The sequence below is a fragment of the Macrotis lagotis genome, chromosome 1 (genome assembly GCF_037893015.1).
Source record: "Macrotis lagotis isolate mMagLag1 chromosome 1, bilby.v1.9.chrom.fasta, whole genome shotgun sequence".
In the NCBI taxonomy this organism is placed as follows: Eukaryota; Metazoa; Chordata; class Mammalia; order Peramelemorphia; family Peramelidae; genus Macrotis; species Macrotis lagotis.
The window spans coordinates 63,608,118-63,621,820 of NC_133658.1; the positions used below are offsets into that span (position 1 = coordinate 63,608,118).

The following is a 13,703-nucleotide window of genomic DNA, read 5'->3' on the forward strand; positions in this document are numbered from 1 at the left end:
GCAATTGGGTGGAGCCTAACCACTATCATTCAATATTGTACTAGAAATGTTTAGTTTTAGCAATAAGCAAAGAAAAAAAATTAAAGGAATTAAAATAGGCAAGAGGAAAACAAAACTCTCACTCTTTGCAGATGTTATGATAGTATACTTAGAGAATCCTAGAGAATCAACTAAAAAAACTACTTGAAGTTGTTGAAGCAACAACTTTAGCAAAGTTGAAGGACATAAAATAAACCATCTGCATTTCTATACATGAACAACAAAGTCCAGCAGCAAGAGATAGAAAGAGAAATTCCATCCAAAATAACTGTAGACAATATAAAATATTTGAGACTTTACCTGCCAAGATAAATGTAGTAATTATATAAATACAATTACAAAACACTTTTCACATCAATAAAGTCAGATCTAAACAATTAGCTAAACAGAGTTAGAAATTTTTTTTTTAAAGGTTTTTGCAAGGCAAATGGGGTTAAGTGGCTTGCCCAAGGCCACGCAGCTAGGTAATTATTAAGTGTCTGAGGCCCAATTTGAACTCAGATACTCCTGATTCCAGGGTCAGTGCTCTTTCCACTGTATCACCTAGCCCCGTTAGAAAAATATTTTTAAAATTTATCTATAAGAAAAAAAAGATCAAGGGGGTGGCTAGTGGATAGAGCACTGGCCCTGGAGTCAGGAGTACCTGAGTTCAAACCCGGCCTCAGACACTTAATAATTACCTAGCTGTGTGGCCTTGGGCAAGCCACTTAACCCCATTGCCTTGCAAAAACTAAAAAACAAAAAAAAAGAGATCAATATCAAGAGAATTAATGAAAAAAATTGCAAAGAAAGGTAGTTTAGCCATACTAGATCTAAAACTACATTATAAAGCATCAATTATCAAAATTATTTGTTACTGGCTAAGAAGCAGAGTGGTTGATCAGAGGACTAGGTTAGGTTCACAAGATATAGTACTAAATAACTAATAATCCCAAAGATTCTAGCTTCTAGGATAAGAATTGATGATCTGACAAAAAAACAGTTGGGACAACTGAAAGATAACATGGCAGAAATTAGGTAGAGACCAACATTTCATACCATATACCAAGATAATGCCAAAATGGACACATGATTTAGGTGATGCTATAAATAAATTAGGAGAGCAAGGAATAATTTACCTGTCAGATCTATAGAGAGAAAAATTTATGACCAACCAAGAGATAAGAAAATTATGAAATGCAAAATGGATAATTTTTATTTCACAAACAAAATCAATATAACCAAGATTAGAAAGAAAGCAGAAAGCTGAGAAACAATTTTTACAGTTTCTGCTAAAGGCCTCACTTCTAAAATATATAGACAATCAAATTAAATTTATAAGAATACAAATAATGGAGAGAATTTGGAACTCAAGGTATTGGAAGTGAATGTTTAAACTTATTTTTGCATGTAACTGGGGGGGAAAATTAAATAAAAAAAAGAATACAAGTGTTGATAAATGGTCAAAGAAATGAACAAGCAATTTTCAGATGAAGAAATTAAAGCTATCTAGAGTCATAAGAAAAAATGTTCAAAGTTACTATTAAAACAACTCTGGTGTACCACCTCACATCTATCAGATTGGTTAATACGACAGAAAAGTGAAATGATGTATCACTTGAGGTGATACAGAAAACTAGGACACTAATACACCATAGGTGGAGTTGTGAACCATCTGTAGAACAATCTGGAATTATGCCCAAAGGGCAATAAAATTTTCCATACTTTTTGATCCAGCAATACCACCACTAGGCCTGTATCCCAAAGAGATCTCACACCCCCCCCAAAAAAAACAGGGAAAAGACTCAATTTATAAGAATATTCATTGCAGTTTTTTTTGAAATGACAAAAAATTAGAAATTGAGGGAATGCTTATCAATTGGAGAATGTCTGAACAATCTGTGATATACAAATGTTATTATTGTTCTGTAAGAAAAGATAAACAAGCAGATTTCAGAAACTCCTGGAAAAACTTTACATGAACTAACACTAAATGAAGTGAGCAGAACCTGGAGAATATTATATACTTTAATAGCAACACTGTGCAAAGCTCAAATATGACAAACTTAAGCTCTTCTCAGCAATACAGTAATCAAAGACAATTCTAAAAACCCTTTGATGGAAAATACCAACACATCCAGAAAAAGAACTATGGAATCTGAATGCAGATCAAAACATACTATTTCACTTTTTAAAATTTGTTTTCTGTCTTATCCTTCACATGATTTTTTGTTCTTATATTTGTCTCACAGTATGACTAATATAGAAACATATATAACATAACTTTACATGTTTAACCTTTATCAGATTACTTGCTATCCTAGGGTGGTGGTTCAGAAGGGCAGGAGAAAACTTCACAAAAATAAATGCTGAAAATTATCTTTGCATATAATTGGAAAAATAAATGAATAAATTTAAAAACCTCCAAAAAAAAAAATACTGGTTGCTTTTCAGTTCCAGGGACTTTGATTTCACTGATTAGGGGTTTCACTTCTCAATGCACAATTGGTCAGCAACCTCCAGAGGTACAAAAGACACCTGCAAGTCCTATGCCTCTTTTTTTTTTGCAAGGCAAATGGGGTTAAGTGGCTTGCCCAAGGCCATACAGCTAGGTAATTATTAAGTAAGTGTCTGAGACCAGATTTGAACCCAGGTACTCCTGACTCCAAGGCTGGTGCTTTATCCACTACGCCACCTAGCCGCCCCAGGTCCTATGCTTCTTATGGGCTGTTTGGTCCAAAGGATTATCAGCAAAATAGTGACAGGGGAAAAAACAATTTGGGATTCCTTAATAGCTTTTGCTAATAAAAATACAGATCTATAAACAGTCCAGCTCCAATAACTTCTGATTGAATGATCTGTAATCAGATTTTGATCACATTTTTGTACTTTTAGTCATGTTTCATTTACCCCCTACTCTCCAGCTCTCAACACTCCCTCTTCTTTCCCCACTTTTTTTAGTTCTAGAACCATGATAAAATTAATTTTATTGTTCCTAGATGGGTTATTTCAAATCTACTTCCTTATGATGACCCTACTTACCAACTGACCCTGTAGCTTTTTAGATCAAAGTTCACTGACCTAGTCACTTGAGAGGGGATAGTGAGAGGGACAGAGGAAAGAGAGGGAAAGGAAGAGAGGAGAGAGGTAAGAAGAATCAGAAGAAGGGGGGAAGGGAGAGATAGAGAGACAGACAAAATTCAAATGCAACTTTTCTAATTCTGAATCATGCACTTCCCAGTCTACTGTTTGGCTTCTAATGTTCCCTTCAATTTTAAGATTTACTTAGAGTGAGAAATTAATTAGCAGAGACAAAGTGATGCAATATGCAGGCATGCATAGAACACTTTATTCTAGAGTGTTCTCAAGGCTAAGGTCCCAGAAATGGGGACCTTGAAACTTGCTGCATATGTCTGCCCAGTTCCTGGAGAGCAAGATCATGTGCTAAATAAAAAAGATTCAAAGGCCTTTTTTTTAGGGCTCCTTCAGTGGGTACAACTCAAGAACCCTCCCTGACTTCCTTAATGAAAGAACAATTCTAAGGCTACCTTTGTAAAATAAAGTAGTGAGAAGAGGGCAATGAACAGTTCCCAATAAACATAGGCCCTAGAAGCCTAAAAAATCCTGGCAAACAATAACCTATTGTGATATGTGGGACTGAGCTCCTATAGCAGTAACCGCCTCTTTCTCATGTTTTCAAAGTAAAGGGTGAGTTTGCAATTCAACAACATTCATAAAGACCCTACTGAGTGTGTATCAATGGACTGGGCACTGTGGAAGATGCAAAACAAGGAAACAGACCTTGTACTCAGGTCACTAATAGCTCATCAGGTGACTCACACACACACACACACACACACACACACACACACACACACATACACACACACACACAGCTTGCTCTCCAGGAGTTGACCAGATATAAATGCAGCAACTTTTTATTTTTGTTTTTTGCAAGGCAATGGGGTTAAATGACTTGCCCAAGGTCACAAAGTTAAGTATTAAGTACCCGAGGCTGGATTTGAACTTGGGTCTTCCTGATTCCAGGGCTGATGTTCTACTGTGCCACCTAGCTACTGCATGCAGCAACTTTCAAGGTCAGGTTTAAGTGCCCAGATCTGGTCACTGAAATTATGCTAAAAGATCTTCAGTGGTTCCTACTGCCAAATAAACATTAATCCCTTTGGAGTTTGTAGCCTGGCCTCAGGACTCTCTACCACCTGGATAACCAGAACTATGTTGCAGCCCTTCCCAACAGGTTTCTTCTTCCTCACCTCCATGTTTTTCTCACTCTATGCCCTTCACCAGGACTATCTTTCCTCATATTCTATACCTGCTTAACTCTCACCTATCCTTTTGAAAAGGCATGGGCTGACACTCCCCTATTAACCTCAATCACCCTTAGTATCCCCCCCCCCCCCCCAGCTCCCACAGCCCTCCATTTAGCATTCTTAAAAGCACTGTCATACTGGCAGGACTGCTGTGAAGAGTACCTCCATCTGTGTTTATGTTGGATTATAAACTCCAATTAAGGGAAAGGACCCTCAAACTTTGTATAAAGATGCTGAATGTTTTAACATTATGTTCAAACTGCTTCATAATGATAAAGTAGGGAAGGTTACAGCTTAATGAAAGACATCTCTTTATCCTTAGATGAAAACTTTAAAAGGTTTAATTTTTACATGTTCTATCCTTTGAGGAGATAAAAGGCATAGTCACTATGAGAATTCCAGCAATGGGATGAGTGGCAGAGAAGGGGGGGTATTTGAGGAGGAAGAAAAAATTCTCTTCCCCAATTCTGATTACTTACCTGCAGCAAGGAGGCGGAGTCGTAAACCTGAGGGCCCAGTTCCATCTCTCAAAACATCCACACTTTCAGCATATACGTTTCCCAGGAAGCAGTTGAGGGGCATGCCAGGGGCCCTGAGGATTGGGAGCAAAGTGAACAGCCACTAAGCAAAGGCTCTTTTAGATGTACCTTGAGAGGTATAACAGTGCAAGGTGAAGCAGTGGACAGAGATCTGGGACTGGAGTCAGAAAGACCTGAATTGAAGTCCAGCCTCAATACTTATTAACTGGGTGACTATGGGTCAGTCACATAATGTGTTTGCCTCAGTTTCCTCAACTTTAAAATGGAGATAGTTATCAGCACCTACCTTCTAGGATTACGAGGATTATTAGATAATTCCCTCAAGTGGTTAAGCACAGTAGGTGCTTAATAAATAACCACCCTCTCATCCATTTATTTACATGTCTCCATCATCTGTCTGAAAGCTTTATGAGGGCAGGGACTATTTTTGTTTTTGGCACAGTGCCCATCACATGGCAATTCATTAATAACTGTTCGTGGCCCTGACCACACATGGTTGGTGATGGAAGAATTCCTTTTCTTCCTGGAGATCAAGGACTGGTGGGAAAGAGCCCAGCAGATGGCGCTCTCTCGACACCCCTGGCTGGCTCCTGAGCAGTTTCCCACCCAGTGGACACACCTGTTATCTCATGTCAAAGGAGTTGGAATTGAAAAGGACCTGCTGACTTGCCTAGGAATTTTCCAACTCCCAGTCAGATTTCAGATTTGTATTGCTTCCACTCAGGAACGAAGCACAGGTTAGCCTCTATGACACCAGACTAGCACCCTAGGTAAATTCCCACTTGCAGGCTTCATTTTTAAAGTATAGAGGTTCTTGTTATCATTTATGGATTTAAAAACAACAACCCAGCACCCAAGTCCTTTTCAATCAGACACCAGAACAAGTCCTACTCTGCAGCCAGAATAGCCCACACTTAGTCATTCTTGAGACAATCAGAACAGCATTTCCATTGGGAATATATCACAGACTATTAGAAGTGACAGACTAGTTCTCCTTTTGGAAAGGGACTACTTGTTTATCTGGGCTGTTCTGATTTTGTGATCAGACCCAGATAGCTTTCCCCAATATGGCCAGTCAAGGACAATTCTGGAGGGACAACTGCTCAAGTCTATATCCTATACAAGCAGACCCTGAAGATTTTCCCCAGTGCTTTATCCTCCGAAGAGGAAAAAATATTTTTTTATTTCTTATATTCTCCCTTTTCCCCTTGCCTGCCATCATCACTAATTTTAGTTGCTTGTTTTACCTTTCCTTCCAACTGTTTTTTTTTTAGTTTTTTTTTTGCAAGGCAAATGAGGTTAAGTGGTTTGCCCAAGGCCACACAGCTAGGTAATTATTAAGTGTCTGAGGCTGGGTTTGAACTCAGGTACTCCTGATTCCAGGGCCAGTGCTCTATCCACTGCGCCACCTAGCCACCCCCCCCAACTGAAAAGGGGGTTTTGTAAGGGTTCAGGCCCAAATAAGCACCAAGGCCAATGCAATAAAGGGACTCTCTTAAAATTTTGTTTCTTGTGGAGATCAACACATAAGATAAATACGGTCTGTATGCAGCTCAAGTTTGAAGGATCCTTGAGTCACATCAATTGCTTTAAAGTAAAAAAAAAAAACCCTGGAATTTAAGTTATGTCAACCTTCATAGAATATGACAAGAATAGGGATTATGGGAGGTTATTATAAGAGTACAGTCAAGAAACGATAAGGTCCTGAACTGGGGTGGGGGGTGGTGGTGAATCTAGGTAAAGCAAGAGGACTTGAAATATAGAAAAGACAGAAGGGGTTAAGGAGAACCAGAGGCACAGATGATGCTCTAATTCTGAAGCTATAGACCTGGGATAATATAAAGAGAAAGAAATGCTAAAGGTAAGGGTAGGTTTTTATGGGAAGAGGAAGATGAGTAGAATTTTCTGGTTGATGTATCTTCACCTCCCATCTCAGCTCCATCATCACCTCCTAAAAGGTCTTTTTCCCCAATTTCCTCAATTAATGTTTTCCACTTTCCCTCCAATATGGCTTTATTCTGAACATCCTTATTTAGGTACATATTACTTCCTCCCCGGTAAAATGTACCTGATGGCAGGGACTGTTTTGTTTCAATTTTTGTATCTTATGCATCTAGCTCCAAGGTGTTTAATACTTAACAAAATTTTCAAACAAAGAATGGCTAATTAAATTTGTGATGCACAAATATAATCAGGTAATACTGTATTATACAAGAAGCAATACAGATGATGACTATAGAGAAACCCAGAAAGATCATGTGAACTGATGCAGAGCCAAGAAAATAAGATATATGATTACAATAATGTAAATAGAAAGAACCATAAAAAAACTTGAAATCAAAAGCTGCCAAATTATAAAGAACAAGTGCAGTAGGGCAGTGACTATCCTTTGAGTCAGGAGGACTTGAGTTCAAATCTGCTCTCAGCCATATACTAGTCATGTGACCCTGTACAAGTCACCTAACCTCAATTGCCTCAAAACCTGTAACCAACCAAATAAAAACCACGGCTTGAAAAGATGTCAAGATGAATATAATGCACTTATTTATTTTTTTGCAGGGTAGTGGAGTTAAAGTGGCTTGCCCAAGGCCACACAGCTAGGTAATTATTAAGTGTCTGAGGTCCTATTTGAACTCAGGTACTCCTGACTCCAGCATCGGTGCTTTATCCACTGTGCCACCTAGCCACCCCAATACACTTATTATTAAGATTTTTTCCCCATGCACTACTCATCATGTTTTTGAGAGTTCTATTACCATCTCTTGCCAGATCCTCTTTAGGCTGTAATTCTACCATCTCCCATGATAAGCTCCTCAGAGGGCAGGGCTAAAAATTCCTCCCAAATTCTCTCTTTAGAGAGATCTCAGAAATTCCAGCTGATTCTTCAACTGTACCAGGGCTATCTGCCCACATCATGCCCACCCTCCCCACTGGTTTAGCTTCCCTTTGTGAGTGGTCTTTTCCCATCAAAAGGTAAAATCCTGAGGGCAGGGGCTGTTTCTTTGTCCTAGTTGTATCCCTAGTGCTTGGCACAGTGCCTGATAGAGAAAAAGGGTTTAATAAAGGTGTACTGTATTATTGTTTAATGCTGTTTTTTTCTCTTAAAAATAAAACCTTGTTTTTAAAAAAGTTTATTGAATCAATTATCAAATCAAGGCAGAATTATAAAGAGGAAAAAAGAATCACTAGATATAGAATCACAGGGCCTGGAGTCTCCTCCTACCTGACCTGTCACCTTGGATAAGTTCCCTTCTGGCCCAGGAGGTAAGTTGTCCTTTCTCTTTCCTGCTTACCTGGTGTCTTGCAAACTATTTCCATTATAGATATACATGCGCTTCACAGTTGCTCCATGGGGAATCTGAAGAGAAGCCAGGCCATGGGCAAAATTAGGCTACAAACACAAAATACAAATTTTACTAATTTTGAGATTCAGAACCTCTTAACATTATTAACAAAACAGCACCACTCCACATATAGCAAATTCAGAAAATGAATGAATATAAACTCAGGAATATAATTGATGCCTGTTTTTATTTAAATCAAGTTAATTCTATTTTCTGCAAAAGGAACATCAAAGTCATATTCCTTGAAACCAGAACGTCTCAATTTTTTTGATCTCAAGATCCCTTTACAAGGTTTAAAAATAACTAAGGACAACAAATAGCTCTTGTTTATGTGGGTAAAGTCTACTGACATTTACCACATTAAAAATTAAAACTGACAAATTACAAATATTTACTTCATCTTAAAGAATGACAACAATGACAATAGTACATGTTAACATAAATAATGTATTTTTGTGAAAAACAATCATGGGTTCAAAAATTAATGAGAATAGTGATTTCTCATATTTGCTTCCAAATTCAATCACCGTGACATTGTTTTGAAAGATATGTAGTTTAGAAAGTGAGGTGTATTAACATGCATGTAACATTTTAACATTACAGAAATAGTTGTGAACTCATGGAGTCCTTGAGTTTTGAGGGGCACCTAGGGGTCCACAGTTCACATTTTGAGAATTACCACTTTCAATAAAAGTGAACTTCCCCCCTCAAAAAATCAAGGCATAATGATTTTCAGATTATGAAAAAGATTAATCACAAATTCCTTTTTTAAAACAGAAAGTTGCTTTAGCCTTTTTAAAGATTTCCAGACAGTGAAAAAAATTTAGAAGATAAAGTCATTATTGCCACATCATATGCTTAGTCAAATATATATATGTATGTATATATTTATTTATATACATATATAAACATTTTATTTTAAATTTCCTTTCAGAAACACATCTATGGCTTAAAACTGGTCACATCAATATTAATCACCGAAGAAATAGTTATCCTTAAGCATCCTCCAATGTTTTGTAAAGCCAGCTTTTAGAACCCTCACATGATACACCTCTTTTCTCCTCTTTCTCTCCTCCCAAGATGAATTTGACAAATCATACCCAAACATCTATTAAGGACTTCCTGGATGTAAAGTCCTACACATAGAGAAGACAGGGTACAGGAGACATGGGCCCTGACTCATGGTATGGAAGAGGGAGATCAAGCATATACATATTAGTCAAAACAAGTCCAAAACCAAAATGCTATGAGAGGAAATTGTTTTCATCCAGAGGTGGTGAGAAAGAAAATCAGCATGTCCCTGAGAAATGAGCACATCCTTTATACATAGTATAGGACACAGACATCTTAAGAGTTCACTGAATTCAATGTTAGTTTTCAGGGACAGAGGTACTGTTTAAAGCAAGATAAATAAAGAAGCATCAGTATATATATACTTGACCAAATGAATTAATAATATGAAATTTAAAAGTAGTCTTTTTGGCTGGATATTTTATTCATTAAATTCTATGAAGTCATGTACTATCTATATTAGTACATACTTTAGCAACATTAGAAACAGAATTCCTGACCTCATATTTTGGAGCCTCGGTCCACGAGTCTAATTGAAAAGAGAAAGATAATCCTCTAAAGTTGAGGTGGAAAAGTTGTTCGGCCGAGTTGTACACTGGAAAAGAATGGAGTCCCGTGTGAATGCAGAAACTACCTTGACTGCAATTTCCAATCTAAGACTACCTAGGCAGGGATGGCCAGGTGGCGCAGTGAACAGAGCACGGGCCCTGGAGTCAGGAGTACCTGAGTTCAAATCCGACCTCAGACACTTAATAATTACCTAGCTGTGTGACCTTGGGCAAGCCACTTAACCCCATTGCCTTGCAAAAACTTAAAAAAAAAGACTACCTAGGCATTGGGGACTGGGGAAGATAACAATGGCAGCAGGATTTACTTCCTGGCTCTGTCATCATGGCCTTGGGTCAATCCCTTCAGTTCTGTGACTCCTGGGGCTATTAATCTTTCCTCTACCTCACAGGAGTGTTGGGAGGATCAAATGAAAACTTTAAGTATGTTATCAACTAGAATATCTGATATAAACATAATCTTTTATTTTATTTTTTCATCTCTAGGTTTACTGAATAGGATTAAAAGCATGGGAGAAGGTTTTTTAAAGTACCTGCAGACTATGAAATGTAATAAAACAATAACTGCTATATTCACTGCCATGAGCACTGCTTACCTCCTGGATGGGTTGCTCCAAAGGACTGATCAATCTGTTCAATGGTTGGAGCTATTGCCTGAGAGTTAAAATGGACACCACTGGAAAACAAAAAAGGCCCTTTACAACAGCTACAAAACTTCACAGTTCATGAGTTATCATGGTTGCGAAATGTACTTTAAAAACCTAAACAAAAAAACAACTAGCAGATGCCAGTTCAGAATTGAGTTCAAATATTAAGGTAAGCCATTTCCAAAAGTTACAGTTCAAACAAGATTTCATTGGTGTAAAATATTCTTTGATGTGGAAATTCCTCTCACATGATACACATGTAACATAGTCTTAAGAGAGAGCTGCCTGGGAGCACAGAGAGGGGCAAGTGACTTAACCAGAATCACAAAGCAAGTAGGTATTACAGGTAGGACTTGTACTCAGGTCTTCCCAACTCTAAGGTCAAGCCTCTAGTCACAGTGACACACTGCCCCTCACCCAAAATTTTTAAGCAAAAGAAAACAAAGACCGTATTCATAAGCTGTCCTTCAGAGGTTCATCAGAATGAGGGAATAGATTGGTCTCAGTTCAATGGAACTAGAGCCATGGAGAATCTGTAGGAAGGAAAATGCTTATGAAATTATACCTGGTAAAGAGCTCTGAGGTGAAGGTCTGAAGGAGAAGAAGTGAGATCTCTGGGCAGAGAAGGGGAGGGAGGAGAGGAAAAAGGAAGGAATAACTGTTATATTGGCCCAGTCAGAAGTAAAATGAGAATAGGGAAGGCAAACATTTCAGCAAGACTATGTGGAACTCTGCACCTCTTTGGTTTATCTTTTAAGATTAGATTTTAAAGATAATCACCTGCTATTTTACAAAAACACCACCTAAATTTGCTTAAAATGAGAATTTCTTCATTAAAATGTAATTATACTAAATTATCTACATTATCCCTGGTCTAACCTAGCAACATATGCAGATTTTCAGTGAGTCCAGAGGAAGGAGTGTGGATACCCACGGAGAACCAGGCTTTCTCCATGGCCCTGGGTCATACTATCTAAAAATTCCCGTGGGCTGAGACCAACTTTTATCCCTCATTCTGATGAACCTCTTGACTATTGTCAAGAAATGTGCTGATGGATATAATCAATCCTGAGATGGTTGTTCTAAATGGCTTAGAAGACTGTTCCACAGGATGGATCCCAGATCTGAAGATTCTGGTTGTGACATATGAAAATAAGAGACAGTCACATATAAATTCTACAGATGTGATGGGCCTCATGGCTCTACGGAGAAAAGAAATGGTGACAGACTACTGAACAAAAAGGAAAGCAAGTAAGAGTTTGTCATGAGAATGATATACCAGTTCTAAATAAGACTTACCAATATTTTAACTTCACTTTAGTCAAGTCATAAACTTCAATTACCTAAAAGACAATACATTGAACATTTAAGAAAAACAGCTATAAGCAGTATTTTATGGTTAAAAAAAGAAATCTCATAAAAGAGATTTCTAGAATATACACTCATCAGGATTCACAATAGACAAATATTCTCTTTAAGAGTTCTGTGTCATGGGATAGCTAGGTGGCACAGTGGATAAAGCATTAGCCCTGGAGTCAGGAAGACCTGAGTTCAAATCTGACCTCAGACACTTATAATAATTACCTAGCTGTGTGATCTTGGGCAAGTCACTTAACCCCATTGCCTTGCAAAACTTTTTTTTATAAAGTTCTGTGTAAATTAAGGCCTTTGTTTTGACCACACTTCAAATACACACCCTCCATGTAATGGCTTAATTTCTTTATATTTATTCCAAAGTTGGTTCCTAAATAGAAGATAATTCTAGGGACAGAGAACTTCTATAAACTCATTCAAATCTAAAATCCCAAATTTATGTTCACTGAATAAATGAAAAAACACTATCGGGGGTTACTATGTACAAAGTACTTTATTAAGCCCTGGCATACAAACAGAAAAGAGGGTACCTGCTGTCAAGGATCTCATCTTCTAATCAGAGGCAACAACATAAGAGTAGATTTTAGTTGTAAGATGGAAAAGTCTTATGTTCCTTAAGGTAAGTGGCAATGTGTAACAACATTTCTGACATCGAGTATGACTGTATTGACTATGCCAAATACTTGCTCCTACTTGAAGAAGTGTCCTCCACCTCTGCAGGTCAGCACCTTTGGTCAAGAGCACTGAGTGCTGAAGTACCTCACCCAGGATGACCAGCCAGAAGATGTCAGAGGCTGGACTTCCACCTAGTTCTGCCTTCTTGTTGCCAAGGTAAACTGGGACTGGACTGGTTTGGCCATTATCCACTACTCCTTTCTGCCTTTCAATAGAAGATGAACCCAGTCAGCTAAATATCCTCTCAAATCTACTTTATAAATGTTTCTGCTTCACCTCTTCAGCTACTCCACTGGGCTAGACAGCTACAATGGAGGATCTGGATGAGCTTTTCTCAAAGTGGAAGCACACAGTCCTGACTTCAGATATCTTGGTAATGATAAATTCTGTAAACATTTGCTGAGTGCCTGTATGCTAAGTCCTAGGGTAATATAAAATACAGAAAAGATAATCCTTGTCTTCAAGGAGTTTACAGTCTAAGTAGATGGCTACGAGCCAAATTAAGATAATGACAGAATCACAGAAGTGATAGGTAGCTGTTTAATTCAATACTTTTATTTGACAAAGGAAAAGATGGAGACAGTTTAAGTTGATCAAGTTCACAGAAAAGCTAAACCCCACTGAGTTTCAAACTCCAGCCCTTCTGACTTCCAGATCATTGCTCTTTCTACTAGAACTCATCATCTCTGGAAGACACAAAGAAATACCCAAAGGAACCAGAGTGACACAAAGTAAAGTCTTGACTCCAGGTCAAAGGTACACAATTGATCTGCTCAGAGGAATAAACAATAGATTCGGTTTGATTTGAACAACATCTGTTAAGGTTTTGCTTGCTCCAGGGGCTGCCCTAGGTGACTGGATCACAAAGACAAAAACTAAAACCACACATGCCCTTCAACTGGATTACAGAATCCATCAGCTTGTACTGGATGACACTGGGTCCACAGGGCAACTAACAGGATGAGTTGTCCTTTAACCAACTGCCAGGTCCATTCCAGGAAAAGGGGTTCAAATTAAAAATCCATGTCATTTAAATCTAACTTTTAATTGTAGTGATAATAAATACTATTTTGTTAGCTACAAATGGCACATGGTACTAGTTTTTGTAAAGTGTCAAAATGTCCTTAGATAGTGAAAG

General features: G+C 38.0%; 1 protein-coding gene across 3 annotated transcripts in view; it reads right to left on the bottom strand.

The window, feature by feature from the left end:
• PHAF1 (phagophore assembly factor 1) overlaps positions 1-13,703 on the bottom strand; it is a 61,625-nt gene that overhangs the window by 23,952 nt on the left and 23,970 nt on the right. For 2 of the 3 annotated variants that reach the window (XM_074202756.1, XM_074202739.1), the window contains 5 exons: positions 11,816-11,859; positions 10,466-10,545; positions 9,804-9,898; positions 8,182-8,279; positions 4,829-4,941 (listed from right to left, as the gene is read on the bottom strand). In XM_074202756.1, the coding sequence (XP_074058857.1) occupies positions 4,829-4,941; positions 8,182-8,279; positions 9,804-9,898; positions 10,466-10,545; positions 11,816-11,859 (430 nt within the window). The remainder of the gene's footprint in view (positions 1-4,828; positions 4,942-8,181; positions 8,280-9,803; positions 9,899-10,465; positions 10,546-11,815; positions 11,860-13,703) is intronic. The other variant, XM_074202746.1, reaches the window with a different exon arrangement.